At 56.0% G+C, this 20,010-nt stretch overlaps 10 protein-coding genes across 10 annotated transcripts; 5 read left to right on the top strand and 5 right to left on the bottom strand.

Moving 5' to 3' along the window:
• Positions 1–444: 444 nt before the first annotated feature.
• E0L32_000477 (uncharacterized protein) lies at positions 445–744 on the top strand (the record flags this gene model as incomplete). The annotated part of the gene is made up of 1 exon (XM_031139224.1): positions 445–744. One exon carries the CDS (start codon positions 445–447, stop codon positions 742–744), a length of 300 nt encoding a protein of 99 aa, XP_030995794.1.
• Positions 745–1,569: 825 nt separating this feature from the next.
• On the top strand, positions 1,570–2,928 carry E0L32_000476 (uncharacterized protein; the record flags this gene model as incomplete). Its single annotated transcript, XM_031139213.1, has 3 exons — positions 1,570–1,731; positions 1,809–1,990; positions 2,070–2,928. The coding sequence occupies 3 exons, from the start codon at positions 1,570–1,572 to the stop codon at positions 2,926–2,928; spliced, it is 1,203 nt and encodes a 400-aa protein (XP_030995793.1).
• Positions 2,929–3,736: 808 nt separating this feature from the next.
• E0L32_000475 (uncharacterized protein) lies at positions 3,737–5,214 on the bottom strand (the record flags this gene model as incomplete). Its single annotated transcript, XM_031139202.1, has 3 exons — positions 3,737–3,992; positions 4,048–5,104; positions 5,157–5,214. 3 exons carry the CDS (start codon positions 5,212–5,214, stop codon positions 3,737–3,739), a joined length of 1,371 nt encoding a protein of 456 aa, XP_030995792.1.
• Positions 5,215–6,519: 1,305 nt separating this feature from the next.
• E0L32_000474 (uncharacterized protein) lies at positions 6,520–7,566 on the top strand (the record flags this gene model as incomplete). The annotated part of the gene is made up of 1 exon (XM_031139191.1): positions 6,520–7,566. One exon carries the CDS (start codon positions 6,520–6,522, stop codon positions 7,564–7,566), a length of 1,047 nt encoding a protein of 348 aa, XP_030995791.1.
• A 293-nt stretch (positions 7,567–7,859) lies between these two features.
• On the bottom strand, positions 7,860–9,302 carry E0L32_000473 (uncharacterized protein; the record flags this gene model as incomplete). The annotated part of the gene is made up of 1 exon (XM_031139180.1): positions 7,860–9,302. One exon carries the CDS (start codon positions 9,300–9,302, stop codon positions 7,860–7,862), a length of 1,443 nt encoding a protein of 480 aa, XP_030995790.1.
• Positions 9,303–9,704: 402 nt separating this feature from the next.
• Positions 9,705–10,716, bottom strand: E0L32_000472 (uncharacterized protein; the record flags this gene model as incomplete). The annotated part of the gene is made up of 2 exons (XM_031139169.1): positions 9,705–10,170; positions 10,271–10,716. 2 exons carry the CDS (start codon positions 10,714–10,716, stop codon positions 9,705–9,707), a joined length of 912 nt encoding a protein of 303 aa, XP_030995789.1.
• A 609-nt stretch (positions 10,717–11,325) lies between these two features.
• Positions 11,326–12,859, top strand: E0L32_000471 (uncharacterized protein; the record flags this gene model as incomplete). The annotated part of the gene is made up of 2 exons (XM_031139158.1): positions 11,326–11,493; positions 11,543–12,859. The coding sequence occupies 2 exons, from the start codon at positions 11,326–11,328 to the stop codon at positions 12,857–12,859; spliced, it is 1,485 nt and encodes a 494-aa protein (XP_030995788.1).
• A 385-nt stretch (positions 12,860–13,244) lies between these two features.
• E0L32_000470 (uncharacterized protein) lies at positions 13,245–14,384 on the bottom strand (the record flags this gene model as incomplete). The annotated part of the gene is made up of 3 exons (XM_031139147.1): positions 13,245–13,499; positions 13,642–14,314; positions 14,371–14,384. 3 exons carry the CDS (start codon positions 14,382–14,384, stop codon positions 13,245–13,247), a joined length of 942 nt encoding a protein of 313 aa, XP_030995787.1.
• Positions 14,385–14,995: 611 nt separating this feature from the next.
• Positions 14,996–15,868, top strand: E0L32_000469 (uncharacterized protein; the record flags this gene model as incomplete). The annotated part of the gene is made up of 1 exon (XM_031139136.1): positions 14,996–15,868. One exon carries the CDS (start codon positions 14,996–14,998, stop codon positions 15,866–15,868), a length of 873 nt encoding a protein of 290 aa, XP_030995786.1.
• Positions 15,869–17,365: 1,497 nt separating this feature from the next.
• E0L32_000468 (uncharacterized protein) lies at positions 17,366–18,937 on the bottom strand (the record flags this gene model as incomplete). Its single annotated transcript, XM_031139125.1, has 3 exons — positions 17,366–17,417; positions 17,470–18,627; positions 18,834–18,937. The coding sequence occupies 3 exons, from the start codon at positions 18,935–18,937 to the stop codon at positions 17,366–17,368; spliced, it is 1,314 nt and encodes a 437-aa protein (XP_030995785.1).
• Positions 18,938–20,010: the final 1,073 nt, after the last annotated feature.

The raw sequence follows: 20,010 nt of genomic DNA, 5'->3' as shown, positions 1-20,010 counted from the left end.
GCCTCAAAGTTCGTTTGCTTGTGAGAGGATCGTTGGGAGCGGGACCGAGAGAGAATATCTGTATAAGAAGAGACGTAGTCTAGTGTCATTTCAAGTGAGCTGGCTGTTCATTTCGTCGAGTAGGTAATCGTTTTTGAACCACCGCGCCCCTATCCTGGGACACAGGTTATTCTTTATTGACCAAACCCTCATTGCTCGCCGTGGACTGATGTCCTCCAAATCCGTAGGCATAGCTCTCCTTTGACATTTAGCCATGCATGGTTACTGATCGGTTTGCTGCAGAAGGACCCTGATAGCCAGTTCCCGTCCCATGGTCCGAAAAAGGCCCGGGCGAGAGACAAGGCCCAGGACAGCAGCCCGAAAAGTTCACGAGATCATACAACATCCGAACAGGGACTCAAGCCACTCAATACCGACTCGGATACGACCCCTACCTCAGTCGGGATGATGGCTATCCCTCGTAACCGAACCGACGACAACAAGAACAACAGAGTTCACGACACCGAGCCTCAGTGTTTCGCTACTGCTTCATTGCCTGACGGTGTGACGCCTCTTGATAGATGGCTTGCTCAGGGAATGTCTGAAGACCCATATCAGGCCATTGGATTTGTACAGGTTGGCGGGTTCACGAGCCAGGAATTCACCATTGTGCACACTGAACCTGCGCTGTCGAGTGTAGACGCGAATGTGCCATGTGATGATGATGAAGAGCAAATGGATAGCACACACAACCAGAATGTTTAAAAAAAGATATTTCGTTTGATTGGACTGGCGCGAATTTTTGGGTCTATTATCTCGCAGTTGGGTTATTGGAAAATGGTCCGGATTCACTCATTGTTCTGCAGGAGGTTTTGCTCTTTAACATGACATGACATGCAACTCTGTTTTGTAGGGAATTCATAGCTCAAGGGGATTAGATAAGTTACTTCGTAGTTCTTGACGGGTATCATTAGGATAGAAGGACTGACGGAATACTGATTCAATCGCTTGCCAATTCTCGGTCCTGTAGTCCAAAAAAGGAAGCAAATCATGCTTATTCGAGAGTGGCCAGCCTTGAAGTTAGCACTCGCCGTAGCGATGTTGAAGTATGCACTTGCATCTTAGCTCAGCAATGACGAGTCTGGGTGGCCGGCTAGTTGGTTGGGTTTGGGTAGCTCAACATCTGCAAGGGGCTGTGCCGTTACAGCCTGGCCCGAAGTATGGCCGTCCTCGCACAAGGCTCCCAATCAACGAGAGGTTGTACGCAACGCGCGCATAACATTGTCCCCAGTGATCCTTCCTCCACTGCAGAAGTGACATAAATAGTTCATGCCAAGTCGAGAGCTGAACAACCATGTTTCCAAACCGTACCCCTGGGCCGTCTCATCACACTCTGGCCTTGAAGTGTAGACTTGAGGTTGCACAAGAACGGCATTCTGGTGGTGCCCGAGTATTTAAATCCCAGAAAATCCTTGATGACAAGGACCAGTCTCCAGTTCTTCTCACTATCCTCTTCCTACACTCGCACCGCACCTCTACTTCCAATTTCACTTTCGTCAATAGCTTGGCAGGAGCATTAGTTTCGCCACCATGGGGTCCATGTTCTCCATCGAACTGGGGGAAGATTGTCTACGGATAACAGGGAAAACGATTAAATGCGACGTTGAATCCTTCCCTAACGGAACTATCTCTGCATTTGGTGACTACAAACGGAGTCAGTTGCCTGGCGACCCTGACATCGCAGGTATCGGCGTAGGTCAACAAGATACATCATGCCTTTCTTGTTATGTCTGATGTTGCTTTCTCATTGACTGGCACTTTGTAATCAGGTCTTGGTCGGGTTCTTCGCCCCTTGCTTCTTGACTATCATCTTTGGACTCATCGCTATGTTCAAGAGCAGCTTCCGTCTGAAGCACCTACATGACAGGTCGGGCTTGCCCTTCCGTATTTATGGTCTCAGCCTTCGGGGCCAAGCCTCGAAACCTGCAATAGACGTATCAGACGGCCGCCCGTAAGAGAATATTCTCCCAACGCACGCAGTGACGGAGGCGACCAGGGCGGCTTTACTAATAATTTGTCTCACACCGCAGATCCAAACGCTTCGAGAGCAACGAGGTCCTCCTGACGTCCATGGTAGCGTTTGCGGATGCACAGATGTTGCTCATGCTTGCCTACAGTATCAACTTCTGGCTACGCTCGCGATGCATCATCCTGCTGTATCATTTCCGCGTCGTCCTGTATATGAACCTAACCTGTTGTGCCACTTTTGTCGTGATTGCGCTGTGGCTCCCGGAGTTCTGGGGCCGTAGCGGCGCGCGCCAGATGCTCAGCACAATCCTTCGGACCCTCTTCATGGCTGCCGTGTTCATCCTCTGCATCGTCAACTTGCTGGCCCAAGCCAACGTAAAGGATGGCCGGTTCCCCGCTCGCGACCCGCGAGGCAACACAACGAGCAGCATGATGCTGCTCCCCACGGCTTGTTTTCTCGACAGACACGTGAGGCCATACGCTCTACTAGAAAATCGCACAGAAATCTTGCGTGGCATCGAACCCTACGAAAATGCCAATTCGCCCTCGCAAATGCTGGAATTCCGCTTGGCTTGCGCGCTGACCGTGTGCTTCCTGTTCGCCCTGGTCTGGCAGGGGGCATACTGGTGGCTCAACAGAAAGTGGGAGGTGGGCATCAACGACTCAATAGCGAACAAACCTCGAAAACAGAAACGTCCTCGTTGCTGTGCAAATTTTACTATACTCATCTGGGTCTTTGTGTGGTGTTTCTGCTTCGCTGTCACGACGTATTCGTGTTACCACGTCTTCAGTCTTCGGAACTGGGTCGACAAATCGGGATGGCTCAGACCTTCGGACACTGGTAATAACCCTGAGTCCGAGTTCGTGGGTGTGGGCCAGATGGTTTCAGTTGTGACTATTCTAGGGAGGATCTTGATATAAGGAGGGCTGGAAGGACAGCCGCGGGTAGTCGGCCTTGAGATGTGCGAGCCAGTGGATGTTGTGATGGTTCTGTGAAGTCAGGTAATGCTAGCTTCTTTGCAAACGAGATGGAGCGTGTTTCTGGCAAACGTATATCGACGTGAAACTTATGAAGGAATTAGGAATGGGAATGGGATTGGAGTTGTATTTTTTTTCCAAGTCTTTGCAAGCGTATTTCTCTACTTCACCTGTTAGGACGTTGAGATCAGGTCGTAAAGGATGCAATTTTAATAGAAAGCTGAACTTTCGTTATCAACTTGAACATCGATATTCCTGGATCCTGATATGATCAACAAGGCAAGTTCGATTTGTATTTTGATTATTTTCCGTTCCTTCGAGAAGTGCTCAAGAGGTTCTACTGGCTTTGACCCCTGTTGAAACGAAGGCGGCTGGTTTTGAGCTTCAAGGAGATATGTCAAATCCAATTCGACCTTGTCAGGATTACATGTAGTCTCGGTACGCTGCGATAGGGCAGCGTATGTTACCACACGATGCCTTATAAATTGACCCCTGGTAAAGGACTTCAGCATCTGTCCAGGAGTTCCAGCTTCGTTAAGAAAATGAATAGGTCCATCCTAGTTGGCACATGATTCTCTGCTGACCCTTAGGGCCGCCCGTGGTGTTAGGTCTCGCATGATTGCCAGGGGTAATAATGGCAAGTACTCTTAGCATCACACGGAATAGGCTCGTTAGAGAAGTATGGACGACGAGAAGTGGATTCCCAGCTATTCTCTTTGTTCATAGCCAACCATCCGTCTAAGACTGGGTATCAAATGAGAGCAAGCAACGCAGTAAGCAGCATCGTGGCCATGGCCAGGTAACTGTGAATTGTAGTCAGAGCAGCGCCGTTGGCTTTCTGATCAAGGCAGCGGAAATGTCCAGGAAACACGCCGCGAGCCTTCAAGTCCGAAAACGGCGTGCAGTTGAAAGGCAATGGCTGCTTATATCGCGGTTCTACGTCGAAGCTTCCAAGAACCTTGGGCCCTCGGCCATCGCTTGCTGCGTGGTAGCCGAGAAAGGAAGTACTATACGGCACATCAGCTTGCTAGCCATGCCAGATTCGACTCGAGCCGTACTCACAAGAACGCATTCGAGATATTGGTATCCGAAATAGCGAGCCACCAAAGGTCATGATCTCGTGGCCAGTACCACTGCAAGCCTGGGCGGTTCTCGGAATCGAGAGAAAGGCTGGGGTTGTAGTAGATGCTGAGTTGCGAGAGGTTCCACCCGACTGCTTTGGGCGTGGAGTTGATCGTCTGCAGTTTCTCATTATTGTACAGGCTTATGTTGGAGACCTGGTCGAAGGGCAGGTCGATTTCCGTAGGCATTGTCTTCGATGCTTCGAGCTTGAACGAGCCAACAGTAAGATTCTTGACCGAGGGATGCCGTCGAAACGCGGAAAAGTTGCCCATTAGCTTGATCTCGTCAATCTCGATAGAGTCGGTGCTGCCACCGCCCAATGTGACGGAGACATCGTCGCCTATGATGCTGAGCGATGCCAATCTAGACCATCCGATAGTGACGGCTCTGACTTTAGGCATCGTAGCGGATCTGAGCGATATAGTTGGAGGCAGGTCTGTCTCGTTCGAGCGGATAGGGTTCTTGAAGAAGCTGTCGACTGAGTCGACAGAGCCAACGTCCCAGAGGCTCACACCGCCTACCCCGAAAGTGCTGGTCAACTCATCCAACCTCTCGTGTCGGATGGTCTTGAGCTTGTAAGCCTCGATCATGAGCGATCCCACCCTCACGAGTTTCGTGATGTCAATCACCTCAAGCTGGTGCATCCGGCCCATGCGGAAGTCGCCCTCGACCGACGCGAGGTTGGGCAACGACAGCTCCCGCAAGCCGACGAAGCGGCCGAATTCCAGGCCGCGAGTGATGTTGGTGAGGGTGGACGACGATATTGAAAAGGGAGGCACCGTGCGACAGTCTCCCTGCTCTCCATCTCCACCCCAGCAGTCATCGTGCTGGTAGACGAAGCCAACCGTCTCGATGCCGTCCAAGTTCACACTTTCGGTCAGATTGTTCGAGAAGCGCAGAGACTCGAGCGCCGTACATTGCTTCCGCACCTCATCGGCGTCAGAAGCGCTGCTGATTGTGACGTTGCCGCATTGAGCAGCCTGCGCGACCCCTGTCGCTACCTGGTCAAAGGTCGGGTTCAGATCGTGGAAGAAGGTTGCGCCACTCACCTATGAGGAGCAAGAGCGCCGCGACACTGCGCAGAATTGTGGCAGATTTGAAAAGCATCACAACTGCTCGGCGGACCGAAGATCAAAGGAGAAACGCCCGGCATGATGGTGAGATGGCTGGGGCTATGTATAGTGCGTACTTGAACCAAAATGCCTGAGCCTCACTCATTTCGGTACCGGTTAAAGTGCTGGGGAATCATGCCACTCAGGGGTGACGTTGGTTGTCTCGTTTTCGCGTTGTGACTGGTTGGTGGTGGGCGTTACCAACGGCACGGGCAATTCGGCACGGTCTTGGCCACAGTCCAGTCCACTCCATGACCAGGATACCGACCTCGTGCCAGGTAGATGGAAAATCGGTGAGAACGACAACGTGACTGAACATCTTTCAGTGATACTAAATATGAAAGCTTCCAGTGTTACTAAACATGAAACCAGCTAAGAAACTCTTCAGTGCCTTGGCCTTGAAATGAGATGGCAACCCTGGGGACAAACTTGTCGGGTCACACAATTACAGATCGAGGTTTGGTCTGGTTCATAATTCCCCAAGTCATTACTCCGGCAAGCACTACTTTCCCTCAGAGAGGATGCCTTATGCCTCGATGTTGCTCCCGGCCTCTGTGTCGACACGACATTATTATTCTATTATCAAGTCGGCATGTCTTAACTATAGCTGGCGATGCGTAAATATACGAATAGTGGTTGAAGTCATGTTACTAAAATGTTTCAATGTAGCTTGATATCTGCAAAAGGCTGGCACTACAAGGTGCAGCCTCGTTGACGACGTGATATCCGAACAAGAAATCCGAAACAATGCTCTCTGTAATGCAAGTCTATAACGGATCTATTGGTCAGCTTAGACGATTCACGGACGTTTTGCAATAGCACTACCAACTCTGTGTCGGTGTAGAAGGGTGTGTGTCGAGTGTTCATAGTGGAACAAAAGCTTGGTACCCGCGAGATGAATCACTGGACAACAAAGATCTGTCTGCTCAACATCTTTGTCCTCGATATAAGACAACAGAAAACAAGGGCCAGCTTTGTGTGCAAACAATTTCTTTATCCTCATTGTCTCGTCCGCCCACATGAACCTTGTTGCTTTCAATCTTGGACCAACAACTTATAAGAGCAATGCCACCTTCACAATTGGAAGAAATTCATTGAACTCAAGCAAAGTCTTGCCAAGGGGCATCAGTAAGAGGAGGCTGATCCTTGAAGTTACCAATTGGATTGACTTGCCAAAGGTAACCGGCGGCCACTTATAGCATTCCACGCGAAGTGCAAAGCGGCCGCAGCAGTCTTCTGGAAGACGTCAAAACAGGCCGTTTGTGCTTGATTCTCATTTCCCACCCCGATATCGCCCGCCATGGATGAAGCTAATAGAGCCTCGCCAGGGCCAGTCCCTCCCGAGGCGCAGCCTGCTCCTCTCGAGGCGCAAGCAGCCCCTGCTGCCGCGCAGCCTGACCCTAACGCAGCGCAACCGGTCCCCGACGCGGCGGCGCAACCGGTCCCTGACGCGGCTGCGTCACCAGCCCATGCTCTGGCCGCGCAACAAGCCCCTGCTGTTGCTGCCAGGGCTGACTCTGTCCATACCCTCCGCGCCTTCCTCCGCTCGCGCATCAGCGGCGCAGCGGCCACGGTCCTGCCGAACCAAGACCCCTTGCCCCCGCCCTTCGACGTCGCGGAGAAGCTCCCCGTCTTCACCTCGTGCGGCGCGAACATGTCCTGCTCGCACGAGCTGTCCGGGAGAGACCGCGAGATCCTGGACCGCGGCCCCGCCGCCGCCGTCGACGTCTATCGAGCACCGCACTGGCCCTGCCGGGACTGCCGCGCGCCGCTGCCGCAGGGCGGGGTCCACGTGCTGCCCTGCGGCCACGTGCTGTGCCGGGCGTGCCTGGTGGCGGCGGCGCGGGCCGTGAGCACGACGGTCCGCGCCTGCAAGCAGGAGATCGGGCGCTGGATCCGGCTGCGCGAGGCCGCGGGCCTCGCGAAACCGGACTCCGTCCCGGCGCTGGACGCCGCGGCGGCGGTCGCGGGCGGCCCGATGATGCCGCAGCCGCAGCAAGTGGCGGACGGGCGGGCCCTGGACCGCGTCTTCGACGAGGCGAACGACGTGGCGTTCCGCGTCGCGGGCTCGACCTGCTGCGGCCGCAGGTTCGACCTGCGGGACCACCTCGAGTGCCTGGAGGAGCGCGCGGCGCGGGCGCTGTGGCGCGACATGGAGTACCTGCGCAGCAACTCGTTGGACTGGGTCGGCGGGTTCTGCGGCTGGGTCGACTGCGGGAGCTTCGTGCCGGTCAAGTTCCACTACGAGCACCCGTGGGAGGGGGTCCACGTGATGCACTGCCTCGTGTGCAAGGGGAACTCGGTCAGGAGGTACGAGGAGGGCAAATGGAGTCGGCCGTGTAGGTAGGTAGGTGAGGTCTCCTGGAACTTGCTGGGAGGCTGGCGATTTGGAGGAGACTTTGGGTGCTTGTTGGGTTTGTTTTCTTCGCATTAAGATAGACCTGGGATACAGGATCAGATCAGAAGTGAGCATAGTGTCTTTTTTCAGATTGACAACAACTGGTTTTAAAAAGATTCAACTTAGGATAGAATAAGCTTGCCGTCAGGAGCAACAGCACTAGGTTAGGTCAGTCAGGGGTGACCAGACAACAAAACAAAATCGATTCTATGATTGCGGCTAATTGCACACTTTTTACACTTCTATGACGCCAGCTGCTGCCTCATCTCGCCCTTTATCCTGGTGACCGTGCCCGCGCCACCGTACGTCATGCCCGTGTACACCATGGCCACGCTCGCGCCCGCGTTCAGGATCTTGAGCGCCTGCTCGCCGTTGGTGATGCCGCCCGTCGCAAAGATGACCTTCTGCTGCTCCTCGCCGGCCAGCGACTGCCCGTCGAGCATCTTGCGGTACCGGCCGACCAGGTCGAGCGTGCGCTCGAACATGGCCGGGCCCGAGAAGCCGCCCGTCTCGGCCAGCGCCTTTTGCTCGCGGGCGCTCAGCCTCACGCCCTCGGGCACGAGCCCCGCGCGGCGGTTGGTCGTGTTGCCGACGATGACGCCGTCGACGCCGCTGCGCCACACGGCCTGGCAGATGCCCTCCATCTGCGCGTCCTCGTCCTCGTCGGGCGAGACCTTGACCATGACGCGGGGGCGGACGGCGCGGGCCGAGGAGCGCGCGGCCTCGCCGACGACGGCCTCGAGGATGCGCGCCAGCGGCTCGGCGGCCTGCAGGTCGCGCAGGCCGGGCGTGTTGGGGCTGCTGACGTTGACGACGAGGACGTCGGCGTAGGGCGCCAGGCGGCGCACGCAGTAGGCGTAGTCGGCGGCGACGGCGGCGACGTCGCGCCCGTCCGTGTCCTTGTTCTTGGCGACCTGGACGCAGAGCAGGCGGTCGGCGCGCAGGGAGCCCGGGTGCACGCCCGCGGCGCCGTCGAGGACCTCCTGCTCGGTGAAGCCGGCGGAGCGGGCGTAGGTGCGCAGCCGGTGGCGCAGCCGGGCGGCCATGGCGTCGGCGCCGCGGCTGTTGAGGCCGTAGCGGTTGACCATGCCGTCGACCGAGGGCACGCGGAAGACGCGCGGGCGCGGGTTGCCGGCCTGCGGGCGGGGCGTGCAGCCGCCGACCTCGACGACGCCGGCGCCGAGGTCGAAGAGCACGTCGGGGATGTCGGCGTCCTTGTCGAGCCCGGCCGAGATGCCGACGGGGTTGGCCAGGCGGGCGCCGTAGACGGAGACGGCCAGCTCGCGGGGGTCGGCCTTGCGCTCGCGCGGGTGCAGGTTCAGGGCGTAGAGGGTCTTGAGGGACCTCGTGCCGGCGTGGTGGGCGTCCTCGGCGTCGGGGAAGGCGAGGCGCAGCAGCCGGGGCACGAGGAAGCGGTGGAAGGAGGCGCGCGTGTCGGTGGCGTAGAGCCAGGCCACGTAGAGGGAGGCGGCGGCGGCGGTGCCGAAGAGGACCGTCTTTGCGCGCGCGAGGAGGAGGGAGTCGGTGCTGCCCTGGGACGAAGAGGACGAGGACGAGGTGGACGCGGGGCGGCGCTGCTGCTGCCGGTGGTGTGGTCGGCGGAGGGACGGGGCCAGCCGGGGAGCTCTCAGCGGGCGCAGGGCCGAGTAGAGGGCGGTCCTCGCTTGCACATAGGGAAGGGCCATGGTCGAGGATGGAGCCTGGACCCAGGCCAGGACTCAATGGCTTGCGTGGTTGATAATGAATGGACGGATAGCGAGCGGTCGTCACAGGCGGAGCGGCATCATCTGAGAGGTCTCGCTCCAAATTCTGGCGGAGAATTCTCGGCTGCGCGTTTCGGGTGCCCCACAGTGCAGTTACGGCATGTGCTCACTGTACAGCCAACAGCCAAGAAGAACCTTGGAACTCATTCGCTCCCTGCGCAACGATGAGAAAAGTTTTCCACATGATCTTTTTCCTCTCGAAATATTCATCAGATGTGTTGTCCTCATGTTTTAATGATCTAAAGGTCTATGCAGGCAACCCTAAACGCCATGTGCGCAAATGCATATGCAACTTGATTTAGCAAAAGAAAAGCCCGCCTCAGATCAGGCGGTGGCCTTCTTGGGTATCTTGTCGGATATGGTCTCGGGGAGAGCCTGATGAGCCTGATCCTGAGCATGAGCCTGAGCCTGAGCCTGAGCATGAGAGGACAGGTGCGCCATCTTCTCCCTGGCCTCTTCCTCCTCGGCCTGCCGGTTGAGGTATGCCAGGTACGTCTGCCAGCCGACGGCGATGGTGCCGGCAAAGACGCTGCGGTATTCGAGCGGGATGAAGGTGAAGCTGAAGGCGGTGACGGCGGGCCACAGCTTGAGCGAGTTGACGACGCTCACGGGCACGGTGCGGCGGACGCGGTCCCAGACCTCGGGCAGGGTGTCGCCGACCAGCAGGGCCTGCATGGCGAAGAAGTAGGTGTTGAAGAGGGGCGTGAAGCAGGCCTGGTTGATGCCGATCTTGACAAGGAGCGACAGGATGCGCGACGAGTAGTTGAAGTTGTGCGACAGGTACACGAACCTGTTTTGCCGGCAACAAGCGTGAGCACGGGTCAGTGTCAGTCGATCGTCGGCGAGACCCGGTTCTTCTTCTCCGGTTCTCCCTCTCCGGTTCTGCTTACCATTTATAGCTCGGGATGGAGGACAGGCCGCCGATGATCAGAGAGCGGACGGTCCGGTGGGGGTCGTAGCCCTTGCCGTTCATGCGCTGGGCCGAGATGTCGGCGCACAGGTAGATGACGAGCGAGGTGCAGACCTGGGTCACGTAGGGCCGCTTGCGCTGCGACCGGGCGTAGGCCTGCGCGGCGCGGGTCAGCGGGCCCAGCCTCTGCCACAGCGGGAGCGCGGCGACGGTGCTGGGCACGGGCACGGGGTCCTCCTCGCGGGCATGGCCGGGCTTGTTGCTGTTGCTGCTGCTGCTGCTGTTGCTGTTGCTGTTATGGTTGTGGGAGGACTGCGATCGCTTCTGCTGCTGCTGGTTTGTCGGGTTGTTGCGGGAGCGCTGCCAGCGAAAGAACTGGATCTTGCGCCGCACGAGGGCGCGATACAAGGGCGTCGCCGCCGCCATGTGTCTGTCTCTCCGTCTATCCTCTGGTCATAGTCTAAGAGTAAAGAGCAGCAACAAAGCACTCTAAGGCAAAGACTGCTTTCTTCTTTGAAACAACGAAAGAAGGAAGGCAAAAGGGAGGAATGAGTAATACTTGGTCGCCCCTACATCGGGAATAGATCTAGGAACAGTAGCCTATTCGTTTAGTGTGGTTATCTCGGGAGATGCGGTGTGACTGGATTGCATCACTGGCTGGAACCCACTCTTTCCAGGGCTGTCTTCAGGGCCTCCAGCTTGAAAAATTCCCGGGGAAATCTCAGTCAGGTACGCTGGCTCGGCTGGCAAACCCTACAGGTGGTGTCGGGTCGCCTTTGCCGTGGCTACAGCCGAGCCAAAGCGACGGTCCCCGCCGCCAAAAGGGCTGCTTCACCTTTAAAAGGTTCTTGTACGGAGTAGTATGGAGATTGATAAGCTACCTAGGTACCTAGGTACCTTATCTCAGGGCTTAGCGTAGTCAGATTAGATGCGCCCCGCACTTCTGTCGCCTCACCAAGAATTTCCAAACTCTCAATCACTCGATGTCGCTTTCTTCCACGGCAACACCAGTGGACAGACGCATAATCCAGCACCATGTCCAAGTCCAAGGCTGCCAAGCGCAAGAGAAAGGCCCAGGCCGAGCTGCCCAACAAGCAGCTCAAGACCAGCGCAGTCATCACTCCTCCGCCCTCCGATGGCGCATCACCTGAGCCCAAGAACCTCCAGACCATCGTCTCTGACGAGGAACTCGACATCACCATTGTGACCCTGACAGAGCTCGCACAATTTCCAAGCCTGATCAAGTCGAAAGCGTGCAAGCCCTTACGAGCAGCCGTCCATGAATTCCGCCAGGCTTGCACCACAGGCGTCAACAATGCCGGCATGCACCCTCATCCTCCCCGCACTCACCTCGCGCCAACATGTTGCTAACGTCAATTGGCCCACAGAAGGCGCAAATCTTACCTCGAGGATCTCGGGAGCCCTAGTCGATGGCAAATACACCGAGGCGAGGATCCTGCTCGCGGAGATGAGGATCCGGGGCGAGCAGCCCAAGCTGGGAGCTCTGTGTCGCTGGGTCCGCGACCTCGACATCATCAGCGGCCTCTCGACGAAACCTAGCGGCGACGGGCACATCACTGTCAAGCGATCGGCAGAAGACCTCGACCGCCTCGCCGTGGTGGACGCGATTCTGCGTGTCGTTGGGCCTACCGACAGCAACATAAGGGCTTTGCCAAACCATTCAGATCCCATTGCTGTGCAGGAGGTCTGGAATCTTCGCTCGTCGACAGACAGGGAAGAGGTCTACGCATCCGTTCTCGACAAGACCCTCCTTCAATCGCAGTCCGTGACCCTCGGCGACTCTCTCCGCATCATCGAGACAACGGAAGGTGTCGACCGGAAGCCACCGAACCATCACCCAGCCATCCTCTACACATCCACGCCCGATGCTGTCCCTCTCGCCTCGCAAGGACCGTCCATCTCCTTCCAACCCCACCCCGTCGTTCCCGGTCTCGGCCTGGCGCTCAACGTGCTTTCGCCGAGCGAATGCAAAGCCATCATTGCCGCCGGCGAGACGGTCAACTTCATCCCCGACGCCCCGCTGCGGGAAGACGGCGACATCAGCATCCTCGCGCACAATTTCTACTGGGTGGTCGACACCGCGTTCCACGACGCCCTCTGGTCGCGCATCTCCCCTTACGTCCCGGCCTCCGTCGGCGGCCGCAAGGCGAGGGGCATCAACCGCCGCTTCCGCGTCTACCGCTACGTCCCCGGCGCCGAGTACCGCTGCCACATCGACGGGGCCTGGCCGCCGTCGGGCATCCTCCCCGACGACACATACGTCTACGACGCCTCGCCCGCCGGGAAGAAGCAGAGCTCGCTGTTCACCTTCCTCGTCTATCTCAACGACGAGTTCGAGGGCGGCGAGACCACCTTCTTCGTGCCGGCGGCCAAGGAGGGCACCCTCAACGCCTACCCTGTCAAGCCCGTCATGGGTGCTGTCGCCATCTTCCCTCACGGCGAGACCAGAGGCGCCTTGCTTCACGAAGGGACGGGGGTGAGGAAGGGGGCCAAGTATGTGATTAGGACTGACGTCGAGTACGACGTTGAACCTTCTCCTGAGGCGTAGAAAAAAGATGAGAGCAAGGTATATATCAAAAAGTTTTGGTAATGCATAGTCGGCGTTTGGGAAAGTTATATAGGCGTCTTTGCTATTTTCAGGTTACTTTGAGATGAAGATGTGTAGCCTTAGATTGCATAATGAGCAATGAACATGTTATACCCAGAGCCTTCTACTCTAGCTTCTACAGAGACTTGTCTTTTTCTAAAAACATGCTACAGTGTTGACTTGACGACTTTAGTTGTAGTTTCGTTTCTACTCCGTACTTGTATTAATAGTATACGGTGGTGGATCCGTGTGTTGGTGGCGTGGATGTAAGAATACGAGGTTTGCACTGCCACAATCCAGAACGACCACGCCGCCTGTGCCTGAAATCTTCGACTATACATGCAAGTCACGTCGCAACAAGACTATCCTCTCCGGAACTTGAGCACCGCAGTACTTGTCCATCCCGGTCTTGGGAGTATCGATAAAGATTATGGCCGTCAGCGAAGCGCAAGCAAAGAGGCGTGCCGTGGTCGCCCTGCGCTTCCTGCGCTTCGCCCTCGGCGCCCTGGCCTTCATCTCGGCCTTCCTCATCTGCATGTCGGGCACGCTCATGGTCGACGGCGACGACAACGACGAGGTAGGCGGCTTCCTCTGGCCGAGCCTGTCTATCGCAACGGTGAGTCCTGTCACTCCCGGCCTTGTGACGCGCGCGGAATGAGAGACGCCTCTTGCTCACGCAACAGCGCCACACACAGTTCAACGGCCTAGTTCCCACGTCATCCGAGCCGGCGCCACCGGCCTACGGCGTGCAGTTCTTCTGGTTCCTCAACGCCCTGGGCTTCAAGTATCCCGCGGCGCAGGACGACTGGCGCCGCCTGGGCTACGTCTACGACGTCGACGGCCTCTTCCCGGGCGGCGAGCTCACGCTGCCGTACTCGCTCGTCCCCGCCGCGCGCCGCCTGGGCCTCGACCCGCAGACCTGGGCGTGCGTCGGCGACGCGGAGAACTGGTGCCTCGACCCCTTCCTGCAGACCCTGGCGGACGCGCTGCCGGCGCGGGGCGTGACGCTCGAGACGGCCTGGGTCCTGTACAGCTACTACGCCGCGTCGGTGCTCCTGCTGTGCGCGGCGGTCGTGCCGGCCTGCCGGCGGGCGGCCGCGGTCGGGGCCGCGTGGTTCCTGGGCCTTGCGGCGGCGGGGCTGACGGTCTCGGGCGCGAGGCTCGTGGCGCTGCTGGGTGCCGAGGGGGTGCCGGCGGGGATGGAGGTGCGGCTGGGAGGCGGCTTGGTGCCGCTTGCGTGGGGCGCCTGTGTGGCGAGTCTGGTTGCGCTGTTGTGCGGCGTTGTTGGGGACCGGTTGGAGGATGGGCTGCAGAGGGAGCAAGGGGTCAAGCAAGGGGAAGAGGAGGAGGAGGGCCTGTTGGGTGATGGGTTGGAGAAGGCCGTGGACGACAACGAGGATCTTCTCGACTTTGATCCTGATGAGAGTGTTGATGAGGAAAGGGGCAAGGTTGAGATGTAGATGTAGGTAGACATGGACATGGACATGATTGAGATTTGTTGCGGGGTGAGGAAGGGGATGGTCAAATGCGTGGTCCAGCAGGAATAAAGTCATGGAATGAAAGAAGATAACGTAAAGTGTCTGTACACTTTAGATCACTTGTTGGTCTGCCATGTGTTGGATCCAGACCTTTTATTGAGAAGATTCGAGGTGGAAAGTAAATTGTGATGAGATTTAGTCTGGCTGATCAATGTTCTCGTTAGTTTAATGATGTGCATCCGCCTTGTATGTCTCAACTTGTAAAGACACAGCAGGTCTGAGATTTGCCTGGTGAGCATGACGTCGAGACCCGCCCGGTTAAGGGGGGAGATATGCTGAATCCCTTAGGGATTGGAAAAATGGCGGGTTACCAGTTCATGAATTCCCAGGGGATTCGGGAACACACCGGGTTTCAGCTCGTGTTAGTGGACCGAGAAGTCAATGTTATCTCCGTAAACACCACCACTCCGTCCCGGAGCGGACAGTATGGCCTGCCCGAGACAAGCATAAGTGTGGCTATATATGCAGTTGTCTGATTGAGCCAAAGATAACAATAGATCCGGCTTAAATATAACATAAATCAAACCGAAAGATTGTAGCCAGTCTGACAGCCAGGAGGATGTCTCCAGAGAGAAAGATCTACCTCGTAACCGGCTGTTCGGCCGGGCTGGGCTACTGTCTCTGCAAAGCAATCCTGGCCGCCGGCCACGGACTCATCGCCACGTCTCGGAGCCCCTCCAAAACTCCGGAGAAGGTGGCCGAGATCGAGTCTCTGGGCGGCAAATGGGCCCAGCTGGACGTCACCTCGCCTTCCGTGTCCCAGCAGTTCGCCGACGCAGTCAAGATCTACGGCCGCGTCGACGTCCTCGTCAACAACGCCGGCATCGCCATGGCCGCGACCATCGAGGACGCGGACCTGGACGGCGTGCGGCGCGTCTACGAGACCAACGTCTTCGGCCTCATGCGCATGTGCCAGCTCGCCGTGCCGCTGATGCGCGCGCAGCTACCGAGTGGCGGCGGCGGCACCATCGTCAACGTCTCCAGCGCGGGCGCCTTCTTCTGCGTGCCCATGGTCTGGGCCTACCACTCGAGCAAGGCCGCCGTCGACGTCTTCACCGAGAGCTTGAGGAACGAGGTCGCGCCGTTCGGCATCCGCGTGCTCATGGCGCAGCCGGGCGGCATCCGGACGGGGTTCGTGGGCAACAGCAGCAAGACGGAGATGAGCGAGGCATACAAGGGGACGCCGGCCGAGTACGTGCTCGACGCGCTCACCAAAGGTGCCGGTTCCGAGAGGATCGACCCCGAGAAGTGCGCGCTTAGGATCGTGGAGGCTGTGGATGGAACCGGGATGATGGAGGGGGTTGAGGAGCTTGGGTTCAGGATCCCGCTTGGCTCCGAGGCGGTTGCTTTGATTCAGGGCAGGGTTGAGGAGCTTACATCGACGTTGAAGAAACATGAGAAGACATCTCTTAGTGTTGACTATGAAGAATAAACTGTATTTCCGATGGTCTAGAGTGAATCCATTAATACTGACTCCGCACACTCTCCTAGTCTGTCTGACAAACTTCATCAAGCAGATCAATCCCAAGATATGCCGACTACTCAAAGAGCAAAGATTAAATTCTTTAAATCCTCCAATCAATATCCTCATTTTTCTCTTCATTGCCAAACCTTCATGTTGATCCAAATCCCAATACACACTTTTCAATTCATCCCTTCGGCTGCATTTACCACCTACGTAGCTCATGGACTAGCATCCTTCCAACGCTTCTCGAATTCCTCACACTGCTTTTGGCCCGACTTTCTCTTTGTCTTCACACCGCAGGCAATCTGTTCATGGGATTTCTCGTTTGACAGATAATAATCTAGGTTGGTAGTGGTTGGGAGCTGTGCCAGTGCATCGGCTGTCAACTTGGCCTTGTCACGTTTGGTTGATTTGCCGTGGTGTCTTAATAAACAAGGTTAGTTGCCTCCTATTCCTGAATTGACCAGATGGGACGGGCCTCACCCTGTGTTCATGTTGACGTATTAATCCGAAGAACCTGGCTACCGGAACAAAACAGGCTGGGACCGTCGATATGAAGGTTGGAGCAGACTGCGAGATAAAAGCTTGGATGTCTAGGGTGATGAATGTTGCAAGTGAGGTTCCCTCCAGGTCAAAGCATCAACCAGCACGCCAACTTATATACAATGGCACAATGCTTTGAAGGGCAAGAGTGGCACCCTCCTCGAGACTCGACAGGGCCCGTTATATCTATACCGCGCGATGTTGAATCTGCTAGTACTTCTAGGTAAATATGCTATGAGGAAATACGAATGATACTTGTGGTAACATAGTCATGCCAGGTTACAGCGCCTTTGTACCTGCACGTCCTGCGGCCCTGCCGGAAAGGGCTTGCCTGCATGTCATGTGTGACAGAGAGGATGAGGGTTATGCGAGGCTCAACTGGCCTTCCCTCTCAGAAGCCCTTCTCTTGGCAGGGACCCTGATGTTAACTTCTGGCACCTACTCCAACAGAGCTTGAGGATCACAGTGTAATTGACAGATTCCCCCTGCTCAGGCCAAGACATATGAAAAGCGCAGTTACCTATTAAGTAGCTGTGTAACTTGAAATTCTCTGGTCCACTGAAGAGATACATGCATTATCCATAACAGCCATCTCTTCTTGATCAATGTTTCATACTCTTGAGCATCATTCTCGTGGCAGGTCCTGAGCTTTAGTGCACGTTTTGCATTATGTGATTGATATCTTAAATTAAATGAAGAGTGAAATAGATTGTTATCTATCATATAAACTAAAAAGCGAAACCTTTTCAATGAGAAACGTGCAGAGAATCCTGACTCAGCTCGTTGCTTCTTCAGTCTCCATGTCCCTCTACGTCAAATGCCCCAGCCGCCGGCCCCTTCGGCTACCCGACATCGAAGCATACTCTTCAGACTTTGTTGGGTGGTAACGATTGACATGATTTGGAATGTTGTACCTGTAGTTCAACCTCTGTAGGCAATATGGACAAGTGGCCGGAGTGTGCCTTCTCCGGTGCTTTTTGAACTTGTGAATGTCACCTTCAAAATTCTTCCCGCAGATATCACACCGATGGAACTCGCTCTGCGAGTCATGTGCAATAGGAGACGTCGCCTGGATTTGTGCAATCTCGGTGCGACTATTATGTTGCAGTTGTGGGGGAAACTCATTGCTGTCTAGACTTGTCGTCCTTGATGAAGTAGGCTGGATAGCGTCTCTGTCAAAAATAGAACCTGCCAAAGTGGACATGGAAGAGAATGAAGAATGCCTTGTTTTCGAGTCTTCCTCCGTGTTGGAATTCTGAGGCTGGAGTACCCCTTGTGGAATGATGGGTCGGCCGGGAAGGCTGCCATTGGCGGTGTCAAAGTGGCTCAGCACATCCTTATCGTGTCCAAACGTCCATGGAAGTATCTGCGATGAATTTGGGAGGTGAATGGGGCTGTAGACATCCATCTCGAGAGGGTCTTCGACGAGAGGTTGGTCAGAAAGAAATTGGGCAGCTGGGGCAGAGCCCCATTCTTGTTGATTCTCAAGGACCAGAGGGAAGCCATAGGAGGTGTGCGTGCTGCCCACGAGAGGATCTGTCGACCATGCCCCGACTTCCGATAATCCTGATGGGGACTGGAGCGAGTTCCAAGCACCAATTATGGTTGCTGAAGAACTGTCAAAACCCATCTCATGCACTGGCGAAACCTCGATTGGGTCGCCATACATCTCTGCAACTTGACTATCGGGTAGTTCTGCACGGGTTTGTTTGGCGTCCAGCTCCGATCCCACGTATGTGCACGGAGAGGTTGTGATAGCTGTCGCGAGTCCCTGCTGCTTAGGATACTCCGGGGCTCCTGGTTGCTTAGGATGCTCCCGGGGGGGATCAATGGCTCTTGGCTCGCAGCTTCTGGGACGGATCACCGTGTCTGGGTAGTAAGCATCACCGAAGACACTCCTCGTCGTCGCCATGTCTGATGAGACATAAGACACAGGGGAGTTTGGCGTTGACTTGCTGCTATTGATGGAGCATGCTCGGCGGATGACTTTGACGGCCTTTCCCGTAAAGGACTTCTTCTCGAAGCACCGGCACTTCTCCATACAGGGAATCTTGAGCGGTGTGGGCCTCTGTGCGTGGTCGGACGTGATGCATTCAGGGCACCAGAACTCGTGTATCTTGTCCGGAAACCGTTCGCAGACGCGCAGATGGTCGATCATCTCCATGAAGTCGTCGGACTTGGACCTGAAAGAGCATCGGACTAATGGGCATTTCCAAGTTCTCGGAGGCGACGCGGACCTGAGTTGGCCCTCTGCTTGCCCTTTCAAGATGCCCATGAGGACCATCCCAACGAGATTGCCTCGGCGGCAACTGTCAAAGGAGAATTTGCCCAGAAAACTGCTTCATGTAAGTGACTGGCCCCCAGGGAGATTAGGCTGCCCATGACATACTCGCAGTCGGAATGTCCGGGCTCAGTCGTAGCATAATGCCGGACTGTCTGATCGTGGGCGGTATCAGGCTGGAGCGGGAACCGCAGGCCGTGATCACTCTCCATTGTGCTCATAGTGTTTTGCGGCAAAGAATGTTCAGCTGTGATTCCAGTTCAGATTGAATAAACGCTGAGGCAGAAAGAACTGCCAGGAGCAGCTCTCAGAGCCGCGGTTTTGATCATCCAGACGTTCCACGAGAGCTCCCACAGCACTGTCCCTGCGAGCCGCATACGCCCTTCCGAGCCCTTCCAAAGGGCCAATTTTCCTCCGCGACACGTCACACGGAGATTCATACCGCCAATCGAAATCCTTGATCCCTTCCGGCGCTTGGTATTCAGGTATCTTGCCGCCGAGTGGGTGGGTTGACCTGGCGCATCATAGAAGTCGGGCGGCGTGGCCCGGAAGGGAGACCAGTCGGATCAAGGAAAGATCGAGGTCATTGCGTCGATCGGAAGAGACAGGTAACTCATCCGCTCCTTTATCGGCGAGGATGGTACCAATTGTGCCGTGGTGAGCTGCCGAATTTCAGAGTTGCCAAGCGCAAGGCAGAAAGAAGGCAACTAGGTCGCAAGCGATACGAGGCATGACTGGCCAAGGACAGTGCTCCAAGCTGAGAAATGTGAGCATTCAATTAGATTGCTCTGAGTGCCTGCGGCCGGGGACACGCGTTGCACGGCGGTCAACATTTAGAGCAAGTCCCTGGTGCCCTGCGGCCGTGGGATGTCGTGTCGATATGCATCGGTGACCATATTTGCTCTAGGACTGCCTGATGGCTTTCCAAAGGGTTCGCAGGATTTCAAAAGGATGGTTTTAACGCGTTCGGGGCCATTGTAAAAGACCAAAGCATCGACATATATCTATCCTAGAAGTCGGTTTGAAAAGGAGCTTCCTGCCATCTGTGTTGGGAATTCTCTCCGTTCATATATCCCCATCAAATGGTAGGCAGCGTACACAGCCTGGACACAGCCAGGCGATGGATGCTAATTATAACCACCTGCTAGTGACTTTCATCGAGTCGTTACCCCTCATCCAGAGGAGTAGCCAATCAAATAATTCATGCCGCCTTCCTCGGTGACAGTCTGCCGCAGTGTGATCACGCATGGCCAGTCATGAAGCTCGGCACACCGCATAATCTCCT

The sequence above is a fragment of the Thyridium curvatum genome, assembly GCF_004353045.1.
Source record: "Thyridium curvatum strain D216 chromosome Unknown NODE_2_length_892811_cov_85.036431, whole genome shotgun sequence".
Classification (NCBI taxonomy): domain Eukaryota; kingdom Fungi; phylum Ascomycota; class Sordariomycetes; order Thyridiales; family Thyridiaceae; genus Thyridium; species Thyridium curvatum.
This window is presented reverse-complemented; position numbering and strand designations above follow the sequence as displayed.